Source organism: Tympanuchus pallidicinctus, unplaced genomic scaffold (genome assembly GCF_026119805.1).
Source record: "Tympanuchus pallidicinctus isolate F22 unplaced genomic scaffold, pur_lepc_1.0 scaffold1, whole genome shotgun sequence".
Lineage (NCBI taxonomy): Eukaryota > Metazoa > Chordata > Aves > Galliformes > Phasianidae > Tympanuchus > Tympanuchus pallidicinctus.
In genome coordinates, this window is record NW_026294618.1 from 76,292,312 (window position 1) to 76,315,420 (window position 23,109).

At 37.7% G+C, this 23,109-nt stretch overlaps 1 protein-coding gene across 4 annotated transcripts in view; it reads left to right on the plus strand.

The window, feature by feature from the left end:
* Positions 1–23,109, plus strand: part of PRKD3 (protein kinase D3) — a 43,844-nt gene that overhangs the window by 13,322 nt on the left and 7,413 nt on the right. For all 4 annotated transcript variants that reach the window (XM_052699798.1, XM_052699817.1, XM_052699808.1 and 1 more), the window contains exons 3-13: positions 1,242–1,380; positions 3,073–3,204; positions 3,921–4,078; positions 6,166–6,355; positions 9,059–9,136; positions 10,283–10,466; positions 12,167–12,290; positions 15,135–15,212; positions 16,625–16,901; positions 20,880–20,932; positions 21,306–21,378. In XM_052699798.1, coding sequence (XP_052555758.1) covers positions 1,242–1,380; positions 3,073–3,204; positions 3,921–4,078; positions 6,166–6,355; positions 9,059–9,136; positions 10,283–10,466; positions 12,167–12,290; positions 15,135–15,212; positions 16,625–16,901; positions 20,880–20,932; positions 21,306–21,378 — 1,486 coding nt within the window. The remainder of the gene's footprint in view (positions 1–1,241; positions 1,381–3,072; positions 3,205–3,920; positions 4,079–6,165; positions 6,356–9,058; positions 9,137–10,282; positions 10,467–12,166; positions 12,291–15,134; positions 15,213–16,624; positions 16,902–20,879; positions 20,933–21,305; positions 21,379–23,109) is intronic.

A 23,109-nucleotide genomic window follows, 5' to 3' on the forward strand; every position in this document is an offset into this window, starting at 1 on the left:
CACAGAAGCCTATTGTGAAAGTTTGTAAACGTACAGGACGTGCACACCAAAACAGAGAGGGCCACTTTAATATTTTGGATGAAACTGCTGCCGGAAAGAGGAAATTATTTTCTCTCTGAGTGGGAAGGGAGTGTGAAAACAATGGCCAGGACGGATACCTTCATTATGTGTTTGATTTGGTAGAAACAAGTCTTTGGCTACTTTAGCTGAGGATAATTGATACACCACAGCTTTCATGCAGTTTAGACTCTGCTAGTGACTATGCAAGGCCTATACTACCAAACTGTAGTCTGTTTGCTACCTAATCAATTGAAAGTTTGTCGTATGCTATTCTGTGCTTTTCCCCACACTTCCTGTCATCTGTCAAGCACTCCTGTGTGTTTATTCACACCTTGAATTTGATTGAGTTCTGTATTAAGTAAAAGGGCCAAAGAAGCTGATTGATTGATACTCATTGCTCTCCAGGGTCTACTCCTGCCCCTTTTCTCTGTGAACTGTCTGTTAATTTTTAAACTGTTTATTTTAATAAGTTAATAACATTCACCGATAGAGAGTGAAGCAAATACAGGATAAGAAAACTATTTTCAGTGAAATGTCATGAAAATATAGCATGCCATGTACTACAAAGAGTCATAGAATGGTTGGGGTTGGAAGAGGCTTTTAAGATCATCTAGTTTCAACCCTTCTGCTATAGGGAAGGACATCTCCCACTAGACCAGGTTGCTCAAAGCCTCATTCGGGCTGGCTCTGAACACCTCCAGGGTGGAACCATCCATATCTGTTTTCTATATGAATTTGGAGTATTACTCTCTGTCACTGGGATGAATTTAGTTAATATGCCTGCAAATCTAATCTGTTGTGGAATGCCAGCATGGAGCCTTTTTTGCTTGCTTCTCTAAGGAAATGTGGCAGGTGCTCCTGAGGTGTCTGGAGCAGACTGCCTGGCTGCTCAGAATATCTGTGAAGTGAGGCCTGTAGGAGGTGATAAGCTGAGTTAAAGATCTGTGTTGGTTTTCAGGTTGGCCAGACTAATTACTCATGTCAGAGATTAAAAACCCAAAGAAAAACCCCAAATGCTCCATTTCCTCAAAAATAAGTCAAGCAGATCAGGCTTCCCCCCCCACCTTTAGGACACTTAAAACACAGAAGTTCTGTAGCTATTATTAAAAGAAAAAGAAGTTCAGTTTGTGGATAGGATTAGCAAAAATCATGTGTTAATTTGAGTTTACTTTTTGTTACAGTTCCCAGAGTGTGGTTTCTTTGGCATGTATGACAAAATTCTCCTCTTCCGGCATGACCTGAACTCAGATAATATTTTGCAACGGATTACATCAGCAGAAGAGATACATGAGGGTGATCTTGTTGAGGTCGTTCTCTCTGGTAGGTATTGTTCTAACAGTGGAACAGTACTTTATTCAGTTGCTTAAAAGAAAACGAGCCCTTATGGATTATTAATATCATGCTTGCCTTGAGCTCTTTTGATTAAGTAGTCTCACACTGGGTCAGTGTTTTGGGGTGGAGATTTCCAAGAAAACTGAGTGGTACTGATGCATCAGTGCTAAGTTTTGTTGTTGTTTCATTGTTGTGTTTTAATCTTCTTTGAGTTTATTAATTGTTGAAGGTGAAATGCAGGTAGTATTCAGGATTTGCTTTTTCAATGGTGTTGGTTTTCTTTTGCTTAGATCTGACAATTTTTTCAGCCTGTAGGTTTTGCATTGACGGTTTGTATTGCTTTTAAAAGCTTCCTATTAATGCAGTTGCTAATTCATACCTGTGAGAACACAGTCTTAAGAGTTACTGCAGTGTTTGAAAACAGTTTCTTTGAAATAATGAAGTCTGTAGCAGCAGTGGTATTGACATGTAGTACCCTAACTAACCTGGATTGTACGTGCTTCAGAAAAACTCCATTGAAGTCAACTAAAAATCAGCTGTAGACCACTTGCTAGCTAAATTGCAAATAGAAGCTGAACCAATATTGAGCAGTTCTTCAAGGCTTTGAGGAGTCAGTGCCAGGCTGAGGCTGCATTCTAGAAAGACAGAAGTCTTGACTGTATTGGGGTTTATTACTTGGGTCAATAAAGTATGATTTTCAGAGTCATAAGGCTGAGTTTCTTGGCTGCAATTCAGGACCCACTGTTCTAGGCAAGTTTAGGATGTTCAGTAATTGATCATCTTGGTTTGAGCTTTTCATTGCTTCTGGTTAATGGCACACTGGGGGAAACTTTTGTGTGTATCTTCTTGACAATCTCTGACAGTTTCCTTATAAATAGAGACAGACCACGAGGATCTGAGGCATTTTGAAGACAAATAAATCTCTTTCAATAGTATTTTTTAAACTGAGACATGGAAATCTGAATGTGAAGTGTTATTATATATTGTAATCAAAGGCTAATAGCCATTAGAGGAATATAATGTTGCCATAAATTCAGTTTTTCTCATTTCAGAGAAAGAAAAGAGGACAAAAACTCATTTTAAATGTATTAGTGCTTGTTTAAGAAACAGAAGAGGTCTAGTGAAGTTTCCAGTGTTCCATGGAAACTCTATCCATAGTTCTGTTTGGACAAGTTCAATCTAATAACTTTTACTGAGAAAGTCCTGAAGAAGATAAAAGTCTAACCTGTCCTTGGGTTGAAAATTTTGTGAATTGCTAAACAGGTTGAAAATTAACTTTTTATCAGTTATTTACCTCTAAGCTGATTTTAATAAAGCTTGTATTTTTTTTTTTATTCCTTCTTGACTTAATGAGGGAGGTTTGCCTTTAAACATGAAATGGAAAAAAAAAAAGAACAAACCAACAAACTCTGAAAATTGCATGTTTTATTCCAAACTCAGACTGTTGATTAGTTGTGGCTGTCAGCCTACAGTCTGATGGATTTTTTCCTTAATAAACAAGCTTTCTGAAAATAGAGTATTCCGCACAAAATGTGTATTTAAATGTTATACAGCATAATACTCATATGTAAACAGCTCATTAGTGTTCTTTGAGTCTGGCATTTTATAACAAGAGTATGTGGAAATAATATATTGTTGATCTTCTGACAAGAACCATAACTTTCTGCAATTTTTTAAAAGCTTTGGCTACAGTTGAGGATTTCCAGATTCGTCCTCACGCGCTTTATGTGCATTCCTACAAGGCTCCTACTTTTTGTGACTACTGTGGAGAGATGCTTTGGGGTTTGGTACGACAAGGACTGAAATGTGAAGGTAAGTCTGTGATTTTTTTTTTTTGCTGTATTTTTGTTGTGGATATTTGTATCCATATTTGTATGAAAGAGGAAAATGCATCTTCTTCAAAATGGAAGCACGTAATGTTTTGTAGTGTTGGAAGTCTGCATCTGGAAACCCGAATTCTGATCCTGACTTTAATGCAAATTGTGTGTGACCTTGGGCAAACAATTGAAGAATTGTACTTGTTTCTCACTTTGAATAAATATCTAGCTGACAGACTTGTTCCTTGCACAAGGAGCACATTCTTTGGAGAGACTCCTGAAGGGAAATCCCATTGCTTATGGCCTTCATCCAGCTGGCTGCAGAACGTTCTGCAGCCTGCTGACAGGTACCAACCCTGCTCCTTGGCTCCCGTTCTCCAGAGCAAAAGAGTGATGAAAGCCTCCTGGTGGGAGGAGAAGAGAGAAGGGAGATCAGCTGCTTCAGAGTCTTATACCTTGTTTCTAGAGCTGCACTTACTGGAAATCAATAAATAAAGCCAGCAGTGCAAAAAAAAGCCTCTTCTGTGAATCACATTAAGAACACTAACTTAAGAGTGTTTAACAGAACAGTTTGTTTCTTTACCATTCGTTTGGATCCAATTTTTCAACTGCTTTATCAAAATACAGATACTATTTTTGTTACTTCAATTTTTTTTCTTCTTCTTTTTTTTTTTTTCTTCAATTTTTTGTCTGAAAAATCATTTATTTCAGGTTGTGGATTAAACTACCATAAGCGGTGTGCCTTCAAGATTCCAAATAACTGTAGTGGAGTGAGAAAAAGGCGTCTGTCTAACGTGTCTTTACCAGGAGCAGGGCTTTCAGTTCCAAGACCAGCACAAGCTGAATACACATCCTCTGCTTCTGAAGAGGTATGTAATGTAAAGGGGAAACAATTCCTCGTTTTAAAACTTTTTATCTTTGGTGAAGTAGCTAGTGTTATGCGTGGTTAAAAATGATTATGGGAGAGCTGGACTTAACCACTGTGGTGGGTTTTAGTTCATTTTTAAATCTCTGTTGAGTCCTAGACTGAGACATTTACAGATAGCTATTATTATTGTGAGAAATGGAAGGAAATGATAAGTTATGTGTTACTTTGTTCTTACTCTGTCTCTAGTGGTTATGTGAGCTATGAGAACCTTGAATTTGGGAATGATAAAATACCTTGCTGCCTTTGTAATACACATTTACTCTGTAATTACTGTATCAGTACAGAATAATTGTTTGGCTAAATCAGAACAAATTGTAAGCTTTTATCTGGGGAGAGGCGAGAATGTTCTGGTACACTGTTAAGCTTTCTGCAGAGAAAATCTTAATAAACCAACCTTATCATGGAAGGGTGCAGGGGATTAAGAGCATGCAGTAAAAGCATCACCCATACTAGTTACTTGTTATGAAGAGTATTCCGATTGCTGAGAGTTCATTGGATATACTCATGAGATAGGGCAGGCTGTTATTAGATGCACTTGTTTCATTGCCACTTTCACTAAAAGGTAAAAGGAGTCCTTCCCACTTAACTAAATTGCGTCATGGTGATCAGGTGAAGTCCTCGGTGACTGGAGAAAAGGCAATATAGCACCCATTTTTAAGAAGAGTACAAAGGATGACCCAGGGAACTGCAGTCATATTAGCTTCACCTCAGTGCTGCAGAAGGTCACAGAGCAGATCCTCCTAGAAGCTATGCTAAGGTATATGAAGAGGGGAAGGTGATAGGGATGCTTGGTTTCCAAGGGCAGGTCCTGTCTGACCAACCTTGTTGCTTTTCACAATGATGAAACTGCATCAGTGGACAAGGGGAGAGCCACTAATGCCATCTAGCTGGACTTCAGTAAGGCCTTTGATAAAGTCACACATAACATCCCTCTCTCCAAATTGGAAAGGTATGGATTTGATGAGTGGACTGATGAGTAGATGAGACATTCATTGTGATATTGTACCCAGAGAATGATGATCAGTGGCTGAACATCTTGATGGAGATCAGTGACAAGTGATGTCCCTCAGGAGTCAGTACTGGGACTTGTGCTCTTAACTTCATCAGTGATATTGGCAGTGGGATTGAGCGCACCCTCAGCAAGTTTTTGGTGGTCGACACACCAGAGTGAGAGGATGCCGTTCATAGAGACGTTCGAAGTATGAACAGTGAGCTCAGGTGAACCTCATGAGGTTCAACAAATCCAAGTGCAAGGTCCTGCACCTGGCTCTTAGCAACCCCTGATACTAGTGAAAGCTGGGGGGTGTAAGGATGAAGCACAGCCCTGCCAAAGAGGACTTGAGGGTACTAGTGGGTGGTAAGTTGGACATGAGCCAGCAGTGTGCCCTTGCAGCTGAGAAAGCTGTATCTGCATCAAAAGAAGCATGGTCAGCAGGTCGAGGGAGGTGATCCTGCCCCTCTGCTCTGTGCTGGTGAGACCTCTTCTGGAATACTGTGTCCAGATGTGAAGTCCTCAGTACGGGAGAGATGTAGACCTGTTGGAGTGCATCCAGAAGAAGGACACAGAAATGATCCAAGGGATGGAACACCTCCCCTGTGAGGACAGATTGAGAGAGCTGAGACTGTTCGCCTTGAAGAAGAGGAGGCTCTAGGGAGTCTTAATAGTGGCTTTTTAGTATCTACATGAGGTCTGATGCTGATCTGCATATGCTATTTGTGAACCTTACCAGGTTGCTCTAAAAAGCAAAAAAACCCCAACCCTGTCACGTCATCAATGAATTTTAACCTTGTTTGGGATTTTAGTTCCTGTGGAAATAAATGTTCGTACAAACTTTCCTGTGCTTCCCAAGCCTATTCCAAGTCTTTTTTTTTTTTTTTTTTTAAATAAATATTTTTTTGTCAGAGGCCTCGTGGCCAAATTTTGCTTTCTCATCTGGTCACTATCTATTCCACCTTTTCTTTTTCTTTTTTTAATGAGGTGGAAATTCGTTTGCTGCAAGTCCTATATGAATACCTTCTTTATTCTAGCGCTGCTGTCCAGAACCTAGCAAAAGGATTCCCTCCTGGAGTGGCCGTCCCATCTGGATGGAAAAGATGGTGCTTTGCAGAGTGAAGGTTCCGCACACCTTTGCTGTTCATTCTTATACTCGTCCCACCATATGTCAGTATTGCAAACGGCTGCTCAAGGGCCTTTTTCGTCAAGGAATGCAGTGTAAAGGTATGCACTTATTTTTCTTCCACAGATATGAATCAGAGCAGTATAATATTTGAAAAAAATACATTTTTTGGAAAGGATTGTGGCTCCCCTATTGGCATTATATATATTTTTATGAAAACTGAGATCTAATCACATGTGGGATGGAAACATCATAATTCAACAATAATTCTAAGCTATTAATAAAAACAGGAAATCCTTCCCTTTGTTAAATGTCTTCTACACTCATCACTAAAGACTTCAGTATCTTTTGTTGCGTTATTTTAATACAGGATAGTGATTATTATCTTTTGGAAAAAATTACAAGGATTGTATCTTTCCTGAACTAGATTAGGCTACATCAGGTGGTTTTTATTGAGCACATGTTCATGTTCATGACTTCAGCTCTCAGATTCCTCCATGCCTATCCCAGGACATAACTATGGCATTGTGCTTTTCTTCTGTCTCTTCATGACTGGATCGTACAGATTTGTTAGCTTTGTTGCAGGAAAGAAAACTAGTGGAAAATCCTAGAAGTTAATATGGTAAGGATTTTTCATGTCTTTCACACAAGTTTATCAAATGTGAATACCAAAGATCAACACGTTGGAAGAGGTCACTTAGAACAAAAAGTGTAGGCTTATATCTGTGATAACTCTCTGCTGACTAAAAATACTACTGATGGGGAGTAATTCTATTTTCCATTTTACTTTTTATTAATTTGCAGTTTTTGTAGCCTTCTCAAAGTCTGCATCCCTAACTGTTTGACTCTTCAGTCACCGTATCTCCTGGATACTCGCAGTAAATAAATAACGAAGCCTACGGAAGATGTTTTGCAGTTTTAAATTACTGACCATTTCCAGTGGTTGTGATGGCATATTCAACTGAACAAATGGGGTTGCCACTTCATTCTCAGGAAACTCTTCATAGAAAATAGTGTTTAGGTATAGAAAGTTACCTTAGAAAATATATTATGTTTGTACACAGAAGAAAAATAGGTATGTTAAGAGATACTCATTTAAGCAGCGTGGTGCTATGTATATATATATATATATCAGCAATTGATGTCAAACTATCAACACATTTTCATACTGCTTTTTCCTGTGTTTTTTTTTTTACTGTCTCCCACTGACTTTTTTTGCTCACATTCCCAAAGCTTGAGGTCTTTCAGCAGTCTTATATTTCTGAGTATCTCAGAGGCTTGGATTTCTTAATTCTCCAGGCTTGAATTTGAACTCTGAGTTGATCTTCAGGGCTAACGCTATAACTATGTTAATAAATGAAGTCAACTGGGACAAAATGGCCTGTACTCACATACAAATTTTCTTAGCCTTCCAGTCCTCAGTGGCTGTATGCAAACTGCCTCTTGGGAACAGTGTCATGGAATGCTCTAATTTATGAGCTAGACCTGGGAACTGTTTGAGACTGTGTTTTTATGGACCTTATGAGTGAGTCAATCCTAATAAGTTAGTCTTTCTAGTAGTTCCCTCATAGTATCTGAACCATCTTGTTTGTTCCAGCACTCTTCAGGCTAGTGAAATAACCATATTCCATAATACAGACTGAAAACACTGCTATAGAAAGAACGATTAGTTGGTTTTCTTGAATGCTTCCTCTTAGGCACTTGGAAAGTAAACAGGATTGTAGCTGGCCTCAGGGTTTGGCTACTTAAAATGGGAGGACAATAATTTCTTTGTGTTTAAAAGGAAAGTACAACAAGCTACTGATTAGCAAGTCAGATCTAGATCCTGTATTTTGTAATTTGGTTACTGTAATTTAATACAGATGCCACATTCCAGGGAGTCCTCAAGACCAAGTTGCATGGGACTTTGAGCAAACTAATCTAGTGAGAGATTGTCCCTGCTTGTGGCTGGTGAGGGTGGTAGAACTGTATGATCTTTCAAGTTCCTTCTCACCTAAACTGTTCCAGGGTTCTATGATAGCAGAAAGGGACTAAATTATCAGTTTCAAAACAGCAGTGAGGACAGTAGAGAGTTTAAAATTCATGATGCGGATGTGTGGTTGGAAATTATGGTGATGCTACTAACAAAGGAAATTCCTGTAATGCTATTAATGTGTGCTGGACTGTTGGATATCAAATACTGCCTACTTAAATGCAGAAATGGCACACATCCAAGTTAGTGTTCTATCTCCACATTTGACTTGATGTATCTTACTCTGTTAGTTTGCTGTCCAAAGAAATTAGGGCAGGCAGAAATGGAGCTTCATTGTTACCTGGCCAGATCTTTTATCTGAATGATAGGGGAGCTGAACTCTGAGGTTTTCTGCAAAGCATTCTTGCTCTATGTTTTAGGATTGTGATCCTAGAGCTATGATGGCTGCAAATCTTAGGCAGCAGGTGGGGAAAAATGATAGAGATTACACATTTGAAACAAGTAGCAATGGAAAAAAGGGTGTGGAGCAGACTAGAGAATGGGAAAAATTGCATCATAACAGAAAAAAATAGCTAGAAAGAAAGCTAGAGATTAGAAAACTTTTGTCCTGGAAGGAAAAGTGCTGACATAGTGCACTGGTCTGGCAAATCATCGTAAGACATTCAGACAAGATTGTCCATTTCCTTCTGGAGGTGATCTCATCAGTACTGTCTTCTAGTATGTGCAAATGTATGCATCTGAACTGAAGCTTGTGATGGAAGATGTGATAGAATGCGTCTACTTGAGTAGGAGTAAATTCTGGTATTGTGGGCTTATTTATCTTTTGTTTTAGATTGCAGATTCAATTGTCACAAACGCTGTGCATCTAAAGTACCTAAAGACTGTCTTGGAGAGGTGGTTTTCAATGGAGGTAAGATGAGAAACATGCTTTCAAGTACTGGCAAGATTTTGAGGCTTAAAAAGATCCTTCAGCTTTACACGTCCTCAACTTCGACTATTTTACATGTTTTTATTTTACCTTTCAAGTTCCTTCACTTGAGATTGCTGAGAATTAAGATTTCACTGTGAAATTTATTTTGGTGACTTCAGTTTTACTTCATCGGTGTTGGCAAGTGAAATGTGGTACAAGAGAGGCATGAGCATTCTAGAGGATCTACCTAAGGACTGTGAAGTTGATGAGGGTATTGGAGCACCTCTATGAGGAAAGGCTGGAGTTGCTTGAGGGGACACCTGGAACAGGCTGCCTAAGACTGTGTCCAGATGGCTTTTGAGTATCTCCAGGGTTGGAGACTGTACAACCCCTCTGGGGCAGCCTGTGCCAGTGCTCAGACACTCTCACAGTTAAAGTGTTCCCTGATATCCAGGTAGAGCCTCATGTGCTCTGTTTCTAGTCATGTCATTGCTTACCACAGAGCCTGGCTCTGACATCTTTGTACCCTCCCTGCGTTGATTACTATCCATTGATCAGATCATCCTAAGCCTTCTCTTTCCATGTTGAATAATCCTAGTTTTCTCAGGCTTTCCTCATAGGAGAGATGCTCCAGTCTCTGTCGTTTTGTCGTGCTTTGCTGAAAAGGAGATGTTTCCCCTCTACTCAGCCCTGTTGAAGCCACACCTGAAGTAGCATCTCCATCTGGGCTCCTCAGCGAACGAGAGATATGGATGTACTGGAGAGAGCCCAGTAAACCAGAAAATAACTTTTGTCCTTTATGTTTATATTTTAATTTATATTTTAGAAGGAATAATATTGATGGGCTGATCACTTGTAGAGCAGAGTTGCTTAGTGAAATGCAAGTTCAGGCCTTGAGAATTTCACTATGAATCTTTCAGTATGAGTGTTGTTTTGGTTGTGTTTACTTTGGTATTTAACACAAACAAGTTGATAATGTTGATTAGCATACTCTGAATCATTTAACACAATCTTGAGGATTTTTTATGTTCTGATTGCACTATGATGTTTATTTGCATAAATGTGAACTGGGGAACAATTTTTTGTCTTTTTTTTTTTTTTTTAATTATGCTCTAAAATAAAATCTGCATCCTGTGTTGCTCCCAGAACCTGCTAGCCCAGGCCAGGATTTGGACCTGCCAATGGAGGTTGATAGCAGTGAAATGAATAGTGATGGTAGTCGGGGTTTGGATGATACTGAGGAGTCCTCAACTCCAGAAGACAAAATCTTTTTTATGGATCCATCTGACCTTGATACAGACAAAGATGAAGAAGCTGTTAAAACCATCAGGTAAGTCGTAACATGAACTTTTGTGCTCTGGATTCGTCTTCCTCAGTATTCTAAAGGAAAATTTCAAGTGAAGTGTTTCTGAGTAGCCCATCTTTAAGTTGTGTATTTTTTCTTTTTTTACACAAACCTGAAATGTAAGTAAAGTAAAATAATATGTTCTCTTCTAATTGGAAAGTGCTGTGCTATGAATGTTATTAAATAGACAAAATGAAATTATCGAACCATGGTTAAAAGTGTGGCTAAAGGCAAAGATGTGGGAAAGATCTTTGTGACTTCAGCCTAATTTAATTACTAGTGTACAAGTGTTGATCTAAAAATAATTACTCTAGAGACACTTTAATACTTATATTTTAGTTTATTCTAGGCAGCCAATTGCTTTAACTAGGATGTGATTCTCTGAAGTCTTCCATCAGCTAACTTTGCCTAGAATCACAGAATGGTTAGAGCTGGAAGGGATGTTTAAACATCATCTAGTCCCTGCCTCTTGCTGTGGGTTGAGACATATTTCACTATATCAGGTTGCTCAAAGCCCTGTCCAACCTGACTTTGAACACTTCCAGTGATAGTTCCTTTAATCAAGTTTAGCCTTTTTAATTTTTATATTATCATAGGATCATAGAGCAGGCCAGGTTGGAATGGATCCCAGAGGATCCAACGTTTGTGGGAAAGAGTAGCCTAGATGTGATTATCTTTAATTGCATCTTGAAAGCCTCCACCATGTTCCTGGGGAAATTCTTATTCTGAATAGCATCATCCTGATTTTCTTAGTGTCATTCTTAAAAATAAAAGAGTAATTGTAATAGGTCAAACAAAGGTAATTTTAACCCAGTGTCTCATGGCAAATATGTAAGGAAGAGTATGAGAACAGGAAGAACATATAGCTCAGGAAGAGCAACTTTCAATGACTTGTAGCTCAAGGACTTCCTAAGTTGGAAGTAGTATCTTTTTGTGTCTACTTCTAGGTAGAATTTTTCCATTTATTAATAGCATCTGAAGCAATTCTTTTTTGGCATGTGCAATGTCTTGTGTCAGCCACTTGTACAACACTGCACTGTGTTAAAGCATCTTTATGTTTTGATTTGAAATTCTCCTCATGATTTGATTTCATGTGATTACAAATTTAACTGCTAGCACCATGTGTAGGATCTCTTGTACTAAGCAGATAAAGTGGTGGCTCACTCCATACTGAGCAGGACTGAAACCTGTATGTTAAACTAATGATTGTCAAAATGTTAGCTTATCAAATCCTTATCTCAAGAAAGTTAATACAAACGACATTGATTGAAATTTTCAGGTATCATTTGAATTAACACTCTTCTGTTTTCATAAATTGAAAGTGTGCTTTATTAGTGTAATATTATGAAATAATTCACTTGACTTAGTCAAGAGAAAATAGTAAAAATGCCAATGTTAATTACTTCTACGCTGGATTAAGATTCAAGCAGTAAATTGTTTCGAAAGGATTATTTGTGTAGGAGTCTCATTTCAGTGTGTTTCCTTTGCTTTCTCTAATGTAATACAAGTAATGCAATACTTGCATTAAAAGAGAGCTAGTGGGAGCTCAAATTTCTTATCTATCAGGGAAATAAGTTGTAAGAGAAGAGTAAATGCCTATTCTTGAAAATTTTGGGCTAGACGTATAGTACTATTAGTACTCTTATATTTTTTAGCTTAAATATTAACTGTTTTCTCTTTTTTAGTCCCTCAACAAGCAATAATATTCCTCTCATGAGGGTTGTACAGTCCATCAAGCATACAAAGAGGAAGAGCAGTACGATGGTGAAGGAAGGATGGATGGTCCACTATACTAGTAGAGACAATCTGGTCAGTGACTTTGGTTTCTTCCTACAGTAACTTAAATTATTTCTCTAAACCACTGTATTTTATTTCTGTTATCTAGATAATCTGATTTACAGTACAATCTGAAATAACTTAGCAATAGTGTTCGTGAAGAGGAAGTATGATGCAGTGGAGAAATCTTTGAGGTGATGATCTATCAGCACTTCTCAATTTAGAAAAAGAGGCATCTCTAATCAGTCTGAAATGAATAGCACGTTAAAGTTTTCAGCTGGATTTATCTTCTTCCCATTTGGAGGTTTTCTTCACCTACCTGAAAATATTAATTCTGTTATAAAATGACCAGTATTGAAACAGTCAATGCTATTCCATTGATAGAGATATTTAGTAAATTTGGTGTGTAGATACGGAAGCCTGTTATTCCTCTAGCACTTTGTTCTGTCTCATAGTAAGCATTACTGAGCACTGTTCCCCATTCCAAAACCACTATTTCTCTTCATGTTTGTGGAATAAACATTAATTGGTTTGTTTGTATTAGCTTGGATTTGTAAGCGTTTTCCACAAAGTCAACACTGTTTGTTTGCAGTGCTACTAGTAATGATCTCTTAGTTAATTGAACCTTCTAAGGCAAGTTCCTTGCAAGGTTTTGTTTTGTTTTTGTCTTGTGAAAGAAGATAAGAATAACTGGATTCCAGAGAATTATCTAATGCAAGAAAATGAATTGACTTTTCCTGATAGATGAAATGAAAGAATGAAGCAGAGAAGTTCCCACAGCTCATGCAGTCCAGTTTGTCACATTGAGAAAGGCAGCATAAATATTCCTGCATTCTTTGTCCCTGTGAAGGGCTTTGTCAGAAGAGGGAGTTTGGGAGTTTAGTTTATTTCAGTTACGTTGAAATCATAGACAGCTCAGAGTACTCCAGTATTTTCGCTTTCTGTGTTTGTCAGCTGAACAGGTGGTCTCTAAAGTACAGTTTTGTATTAACTAGTTATATTTATCACAAATCCAAATAAATATCTAACATTTCAGGTGTGATTTCAGTGTAGGCTCCTTAATAGGCACAATTATCATCTGCTATGAAAAAATTGGAGCCTGATAATAGTTAGAAGACGAGTAGTTCTAAGCAGTACTCAGGGCAGACCTGGTGTTTGGCTCTGTTTCTGTCTTTTAGCACAACCAGAACATTTTTTCCATGGATTTTATTTTTAATTTTTATTTTTTGGCATTGTCTCAGCCAGCACCTTAGTTTAGATCAATTTTTTTTTTTTTTCATCTATCAGTCGAGCTGCTATCTAGATGATAGCTACCAAAAAGGTGGTGCAAATAAAGTTTTCTGTTCCAAAGCAAGATACCTTTAGCCAAGCAAGATTTCAGAGAGCTTCCTACTGGAAGGAAGCTTCTGTATTATGTGTTACAGAATCAGCTGTATCCCTTATCCACTCTCTCTCAGCAGAGTCAAACTCTTTCTTGTTCATGTCACAGCTTGTACTTTCCATTAGTTCCAAAGAGGTTCATTCTAACAGCGTATCAGCATAATTTGTGTTGAGCCTGGATAACAAGGTGTTTCACCCAGTATAGGAGAAATTGTCATCATCTGTATTCTTATTTTTCTCATTCTGAGCCCTTCCTTTCTCAGTACAGATAGTAAGTATATTTAGAGTTCCTGAGTACCTACCAACATGTTCCTTAAACATTCCAAGCCTTCCTTGATTTATGATTTTTTAAAAAGCATATATGTTAAAAGGGTGAGTTCAGCCTTATACTTTCACCCAGTTTCCATTTGGTGCTGGCTTGAACTTTCATTCAGTTAAATCTATTCATGTCCTGGCTTTCTTCACCTACCTCCTACAGATGGTTTTAGCTTCCCTATGACTGAAATCATTTAAGCTCTGTATTAGATATAATAAGAGTGTTATTTTTCTAAGCATTGTCATGTACAGAGCTAAGGGCCTTTGATTTTTCTTGGGGGAAAAAAAAAGAGTTTCTGACTATATGAGCTTGGTGCAAGCAAGTCAGTTAGATCCATATAGGCATATGGCTTTTCAAGTCCAAATAGCTTTCAGATGATTCTCTATTTTTTAGGAATGTTCCTATGCTTAAGGTTATTAGGCAGTTATGTACCAGAAGGTATATGCCTATTATTCTCTGATGGAAAACATATTTCTCATTGATGGAGACTTCTCAAAAGTGGCTACATAATCTGTCTTGATTTTTATCTTAATTTTTCATCTTTTCCCTAAGATAGATATCCACTTGACTCTCATAATCTGCCTATCTTTTTTTTTGCCACTATGCACTTCAGCCACCTAGAATTGCAGACCTGTAGGGGTTGGAAGGGACTTCTAGAGATCATCGCATCCGACCTCCAGAATTTTCTGTTTACAAAAGAATGGAGGACTTGTTAGACTTGCTCAGTTCTTAAACCCACGTCATGTTGGTGTGAGGGCATGGAAGGAGAAATTATGGCTCCCACAATTGTTGCTAAGTGAAATAATTCAGATTTTGTGAGCACACACACACAGAGTGAAACGTGTCAGTAGTTGTTTCTTGCAGGAGATGATAACTGTTATCACCTCTGTTACTGGAAGGTAAGTGATATTTTTTTCTGGTTTGTGCAAATATGAAATGTGCAAATGTTCTATGAGCCTATTCTTGAATTAAAAAACAAAACAAAACAAAAAAAAACAAAAAAAAAAAAACCAAGCAAATAACTGTATTCCCAAAATGTGTTTTTCATGTATCCAGTCTAAGATGGAACCATAGATTAACATCATTTGATTATCTTAGTTATTTAAACAATTTCTCATTTAAATAATTGGATACCATAAGTACTTCTAATAATTCATGTTTATGTTCTGTGCATTTTGTAGAGGAAAAGACATTACTGGAGACTAGACAGCAAATGCCTCACACTATTTCAAAATGAGTCTGGAACAAAATATTACAAGGTAATTCAGGATGAGTAATAATTGTGTTGCATTTGATTTACTTAAGAGGTTTTGTATGCTTGAAATAATTGCTTCCAAATAGTATAATAAATGTTATGTTAATTCCCTATATTTTAAAGTGAAAAAGTAAGTAGTGACTGAAAGTTGCATGCCTATTTATTTCCCAACTGTGCAACTGAAATTTGCGAGCAAATTTTAGAGGGGAATTTACTGTGCAGCCTGGCATTATATGAAAGAAGCTTGGCTGTAAGCATGTTATGCTGCAAATATAGTAGTGTGTTCAGTGGTGGAATATTCAGAAAATGTCTGCAATTGTATAAACAAGATTTTTTCCCTTTCTTTTCTTTACCTTTAGGTGGGGGTCCAAATCTTGCAGTTTCTTCCTTTATAACATCTCTAAGATCAAGCCTTTTCTCTGTACACCCAGCTAAACTTGCCCAGATCCTTTTCATCCCTATCTTGACCAATGCAGTTTCTTCTTCTCAGACCTCCCTGATACTTGTATATTGCCCCGTGCATTCAAAACACAGCTGGTAAAATATGTTCCTTGCTTGTTATTCCATCCTGTCACTGCTTTTAGTCCTTGACTTGCCCCTTCACCTCTCCTTTTTTTACTGCTTAAATCTTGGATTATTTGTCTTTGCTATTAGAAACATTCACAGTTGTTATCTCTACATTTATTTGCTCTTTATCCTAATCAGCTACAGCCTCTTAACCTCATAATGCCAGCCCAGTGTTCACCTGCCTGTTCACTACTCTTGCAAGTGATGTGCACCTGTAAGCCCTTCTGTATATGTGGAATGTCTTCCTACAACTAGCTTGAACTTGCAGCTTTTCCTTCCTTCAGATCTGTTCCCTAATACAGCTTTGTTGTAGTAACAGCGTAACATTGTTCTTAAACTGACGAGGTAGAGAAATTGGAAGAAATTGTTCATATTTACATGAAAAGTAATCTTTTCCAAAGTTGATTCAGAAATGTGAAGTCATACTTTTTGGCCAGCTTGTACAACTACATCCTCTTCCTAATGTGTCTTTCTTTTTCCCTATTGTGTTCTTCTCTGGCTAAGCTGTATAATCTGTGAGTGTGGTGGGAAACAGTCATTCTGTAGTTGTGCATCACCTGTATGCTGGATGGTGGGCTGTCTTATGCTGAACATGAACGCAGTTTGCGTAGAGATTAGTGGTTGCATGCAGGGAAGTGTGGTGGGGCTCTCTAGGCATCTGTAGAGGAATTTGGAGATCTGTGGGTGGGTAATGGTTTGTCTACATTTTGACAATAGTTATGAAGCTTGGTGTTTTGCTATTTTGATATATTTGCTTTGATTTCTCTGCAAACATTTTAAGTTTTGAACAGTAGTGTGTTAAAGTATTGTATGTATTTTCATTATTTAATCTTTAATATTTTTCTTCAGGAGATTCCACTTTCAGAAATTCTCCAGGTGACTCAGCCTCGAGATTTCTCAAACATGGTGCAGGGCAGCAATCCATACTGTTTTGAGATCATCACTGATACGATGGTGTACTTTGTTGGCGAAAACAATGGCAGCAGTCACCACAGTCCTGTTCTTGCTGCCACCGGAGTTGGACTTGACGTAGCTCAGGGCTGGGAGAAAGCCATTCGTCAGGCCTTGATGCCAGTCACTCCTCAAGCTAGCGTTTGCACTGCTGCAGGACAAGGAAAAGATCACAGTAAGCAGGCAGACAAGGCACTGTTACTCGTGTTCTGAAGCTGTAAATGGTAGAGATTCCATTTCAGAAAAGTCTGTTTGTCTATCTTCTGCTGAATTAGGTCTGTAATCTTCCACAAGTTTCTAAGAAGAGGCACTCAAGTTTTATGGAGGGTGTATGAGCAAATCTCTTAATCTGTTGTAGCAGCAAGTAGTAGTAAAAAATCAGTTTGCCCACATAAATTCATACCACAGAACTTTTATCATATGAGCATTAAGAATTCACACGTAGTTGCTGGATGTTAAAGGGGACCATAGTTGAGACATTTCTAATAAACTTTTACAAACATCCCTTTCCATCAGGTTATTTATGTACGTACAAAAAAACGGATGCTTTTTGACGTTATCATCCATATTTAAAAAAAAAAAAGATCTGTAGCTAAGAAGAAAGAAGCAAGCTGGTGATGAAATAAATGTTGCTAGTGATGGAAAGAATATTTGCTGAGCTCTGAGCAGTAACATAAAATACATTTTCTTCCTTTTGTGCCTTTTTTCTCTTCTTTCTCTAGCGTAGGATCATATTCATTATCAAGACTCTGCTAGGCACATGTTGTGCTCTTTCTTTTCAGATATCTCCTTGTCCTTTGCAACAGCGATCATGCACGTTCTGTACTGACATTCATGTTTTCATTCTTCAGTTTCCTTTCATCTTCCAGATACTCTTTAATCTTCTCTTGTTTTTTTTTTGGTTTTTTTTTTTTTTCTTCTTTTTTTTTTTCTGTAGGAGATCCTGTGATTAGTTTTTATGTCTCTGGTATCTCGTTATGCGCATAAGCAGCAGTTAAGGGCATGTAAATGTTAATCTTAGGTAAAGGCACTTTCTGAAAATATAACTGTGGTCTGAAATGGTAAGCTGTAAAATGTGTGTACTCGCATTTCTAATTAACTGGAGTCAAGAAACATAGCTGTAAGAAGGTAGCTTGTAACAGGCCTTGAACCTATGTAAAATGCCACTTCTGATATACAAATATGAGTTCCAAACACCAATGTGCTGAAGCACTCTCTGTTCTTTAAAACTGAGGGCCGACTGTCCATGAGAGATATTTGAATGCAGTTACTTTTTCCAAAACCAATTTTTTACCATCCCCTGCCCCCCCCCCCCCCTTTTTTTTTTTTTTTTTTTTTTTTTTTTGAATTTGAATGAAAAATTATCAGTAGCAAGTAATAGAGCTATGGACTAGATAGAGAAGACATATTTTAGCTTGATTAGGATTGTAGGAGTATAAGAAAGGACCGTGGATCTATAGTGGCATTTCCACATTCATAGTGCAGTTGTTCTCTCAACTCTAAGAAGACCACAAACTGTAGGTCCTTACCTCTTCTTCCATCAGATGTGTCCCAAAAACCATTAAGAAAATTGGACTTACACTAAAAAAAAAAAAAAAGTAATAATTCTGTATCCTCAGATGTGTTCTCTTAAATGAGTAGACCAGAGCAGAGCATTGCTAATGCTTGAAATACTCAGAGCAGCAGGAAATGTATAGTGTCAAAATGTCCACAAGGCACCAACTAGACAGTTTATGCCGTGTTTTTGCCAGCAAGTCATTAGTAATGGGGATACTCTTCCACTCTGACTCACAGGAAAGAATCCTTTTGGATGCTTTGCCTGGTGTTTGGGATGAGATGTTTCTTTGTATGATGTTTCTGAGGTGAAATGGGGAAAGGGGAGATTAAAAGTAAAGTAAAAGTAGCCAATTACATAAGCTATTACCTGGTGTAAATTAGATGTTAAATTCTGACATTACTGTTTTCTTCATAAATGTCAGCATTTCAGCCCTTGTTTGTGTGCATGTTGGAGGCTTCAGAAAACTAATTTGGAGTAACTCAGTCCCTGAAGGGGGAAGCAGATACTTTGTGTTGTGTAGTTATCAGTGGAGAGGGGTTCAGTGTATTCCCTTAAATAGTTTCAAAAAGGATGTCTTCACTTTTTTTTCTATTTAAACTGTAGCGAGGTTGAAACAAATTGTCCTTGGTAACTTTTTTATATGCCTTCTTCTTGTTTTGCCTTGTGTTCTGTGTTACTCCAATACAGACCTGCCTGACTTCAAGCAGAAGGCAGTAGTCAGTAGACACGTGCATAGCTGTAATTCCAATTAGTATTTCAGATGCAGAGTCAGAGTCCTTTGAGAACTAATATTATTTCCTATCTTGTCTATACATTCTTTCTTTGAGATAAGGCACTGGTGACAAAAATTGGGTATGCGTTCACAGAATTGCAGGGGTTGAAAGGGGACCTCAGGAGATCATTGAGTCAAATCCCACTGCTAAAGCAGGTTCCCTACACTAGGTTGCACAGGTAGGCATCCGGATGGGTCTTAAATATCTCCTTAAAAGGAGACTCCACAATGTCATCCTTACCATAAAGCTCTTCTGCATGTTAGTACAGAACTCCTGATGTTCAAGTTTTAGACCATTACTCTTGGTTCTATTGCTGCGTACCACTGAGAAGAGTCTGGACTCATGCATTTGCTTCCCACCTCCCTTTAGATATTTATAAATATTAATGAGATCCCCTCTCCGTCTTCTTTTCCCCAGGCTGAACAGCCCCAGGTTACTCAGCCTGTCGTCACATGGGAGATGAGCCAGGCTCTTAGTCATCTTTGTGGCCCTCTGCTGGACTCCTTTTAGGAGATCCCTGTCTTTTTTGAACTGGGGAGCCCAGAACTGGACACAGTATTCTAAACATAGCCTCATGAGGGCAGAATAGATGGGGAGGATAACTTCCCTCAACCTGCTGGCCATGCTCTTTTTAATGGAGCCCAGAATGCCATTGGCCTTCTTGGCCACGAGGGCACACTGCCTGCTCATAGCCAACCTGTTGTCTACCAGGATCCCTGGGTCCTTCTCTGTAGATCTCCTCTCCAGCACATCAGCCCCTAACCTACCTATACTGAAGCATGTGGTTATTCCTTCCAAAGTGCATGACTCTACACTTGCTCTTGTTAAGGTTCCTCCCTGCCCAACACTCCAGTCTGGCCAGGTCTTGCTGAATGGCAGCATAGCCTTGCAGTGTGTCAGCCACTACTCCCAGCTTTATATCATCAGTAAGCTTGCTAAAGCACAAAGCTCTTCTGAGAGTGATAAAGGTTCTTTTCAAAATCTGTAGTCTGTAGTATGTCCTGCTTTCACCTTATAAGTGATTTTCTTTTTTTTAATTAACATAAGAAATAGTAGGTGTCTGTTTATCTGAGATGCCTGACCTCCATCTTGAAGTCAAAGGAAAAAGGTGCTTTCTGCTTCCACATGCCTTTTCTTGCCTGCTTATCTTAATGTTATTTCTATAATGAAAACCTCATGTCATCATCTGTTGCAGGCTGAAAAGAAATTGTGCACCCTTTTTTAGTACTTCTACTTGAAAATTGCGCTTCCTAGATGTGCTGTTATATTCTAAAGATTGGTAATGCTTCTACAGAACATCTGTGAAACACTTTGAAAACCTTTGTTTATATTGTGGATTTTTTTTCTGACTATCAGGTCTTGTTACCTTTTTTGCTTGATTTATTTCCTTTTCTTGTACATTACAGATTTTGTGTAGCATCAAGATATACAAAATTAATCACACACATTTGACTGTAGGGGATGTACCTAATCCTCTTATCTGTATTCTTCCCTATTACTACCAGAAATTTTTAGTAGTTTAATGAACTCTGATACAATTGCCACTCTACTATTGCTTTTGGTTCTCCAGTTCTATTTTCTATACTCTCATACTGCTCCATCATTTTTATTATCAGTGATATGACAAAAATGGACAAATAATCTCAGCAAAACTCCCTGGGTTGTTCACCTAATCAGTCTGTGAAACTTGAGTTCCACATTATGATGCTTTTGCAAAACAGCCGTAAAAATCATTCATTGGGATAAAAGTCAATGATTTTTTGCTGTCAAAGGCCTAACTTTTCTATTTTCTTATTCTGTTGTATCTTCTTCTTTATTGCAGAAGATTTATCTCTAAGCATCTCTGTTTCAAATTGCCAAGTCCAGGAGAATGTGGTGAGTCACATGCATTGTAATAAGAAATGGTGTTTATTAATCTGAGTTTTTGAAGTAATTGGTAGTAACAGTTTGTGACAGAGAAAGCAGCACTCTGGTATTTCAGCTAGACAAGACCATATTATGTACCTAACAGGAGATAGTCCACTTAATTGACACAGCTGTTAGTTTGTATTCATGTATGTCTCTGTGTATAGTGTGATTAAGTGGAACCACTTCAGGAAGTTTCTTCTTCCCTTCCCTTGAAGGCAGTGATATTACTCTTTAGTATTTTACCATGAAATTTAAATACAGCTTAGCTAGTACTAACTAATATGCTCATGAACATTTTGAGTATGCCTGATGCTTATGATTTCTCCTCTTCATGCATTAGGATATCAGCTCTGTGTACCAGATATTTGCTGATGAAGTTCTGGGTTCCGGTCAGTTTGGTATTGTATATGGAGGTAAGTAGAATCCATTATGCTTTTAACTAAGATGGAGTGTAACTGAACTTATTATTGTTGGCCTTTTTATGTTTGCTTAGCTGTATCGATAATATCTTGGTGAAGTTGATCTTGTTAAAAGTGTGGTTTGGATAACTGTGGTATGGCCTCTTTGCATTTTGATTATAGTGTTTCTTACAATTAGGGGGTTTTTTTCCTTTTTTTTTTTTTTTTTTTTTTGCACATAGAGTTCTGCATTCCTTCAAAATCACTTCAGAATACGCATTGCATTTTGACTATAATAAAACACAAAGCAGTCACTAGTCTCAGTTTGGCCTTTGTGACTTTTATTTAAATAGTGAATTAAATAGTGAATTCTATCACTGTTGTCTGTATTATACAGTGTAAGAATTATGTATTTAAAGAGGCTGTGCAGTATAGTTCTGATTTTTATGGATATCTGAAAGAAGCAGCTGAAAACAGAAGAGTACATGTTTTAGTTTGTGCTTTAGCAGTACTTTATGCAGATGATTTCACTACCAATTTTTCTCAGCAGGATAAAGTAGAGGAATTCTTTACTGAAGTCTCAGCTTTAGTCTTGGGATGTAGTTATATCACTAATTTATTAAAAAGCTTCCATTGCAACATGTGACTTATTGATGGTATTTAATCACAAAAAGAAAAACTGTTAGAAATATGTCATGAACTGGATGCCTTATTATTTTTTAAGTTTATTTCTTATAAGTCCCACATAACATATCTCCAATGTTGAGAAAGCAACAGACCGTAGATCTGGAAAGGAAGAAAAAGGGTAACTAATGATTTAAAGTAGGAGCCTTTCTGCTTCTGTCATATTGACTGTAGTCTGGAAATTCTGTGGCTATCATTCTTCTGTCTGCCAATATAGTGGGTAAATATTTTTCTCTGTTACTTCAGCACCGTCTGATGGAATCTTTGTTTGATAATCTGGTTTATATCAGCGATGCTTGAGAGGCTCCTTTGTCTCCACCCCAAGATTTCTTAAAGAATATTGTGAATTGAATTATGCTTTCTTTCTTATGAACACAATGTACATAAATACAGACAGTAGTTACATGTTTTGCCTTTCTAAGTATACTCCCTTAAGCTGCATTTTAGATAAACCTCAGGTGCATGTTTCTCATACTACAACAGAGTGACTTACATAATAAATGCTTATAAAAGGCTTTGATCATATTCGGTCTTCTCACTTAACGATGTCTTAAAACATGTAAGACATGCACAAGCAATTTCTTAAGATGAAATCATGAGCTGAATGTGCATGGGAATAGTGTAATTCTCTTTTGTTGGCTGTGCACGCTGCCTAACTGTTGCTGGTATTTTTCAATGATCTTCTGACCTTTACAGACTTACTGAAATAATTAAATCTATCAATTGAAGAAATATAGAGATGTAATTAAATTGCTTTTTCTGTTGTCTTTTTTTCCCCCCTTCTGGACAAATATTAGATATATGCAAATTGTAAGTCAAAAAGTTTATGGGCTATTGATATCCCACTGGTGTTTCTTTCTGTGAGAATAGTTTTCCCCTGCGTTTTTTATTTTGGTTCATTTTGAAGGGTCTGAATAATTGGGACACGTGTGGGAAAAAAACAATTCTTGACAGTTTTTTACTGATGCTAAACTTGCCCTGAAAACTGGGGTGGTTTTACACAGAGAAGGAATTTCAGGCTACCTTTCTGTTAATCTTTCTTTGTGTACTTTTAGCTTCTGT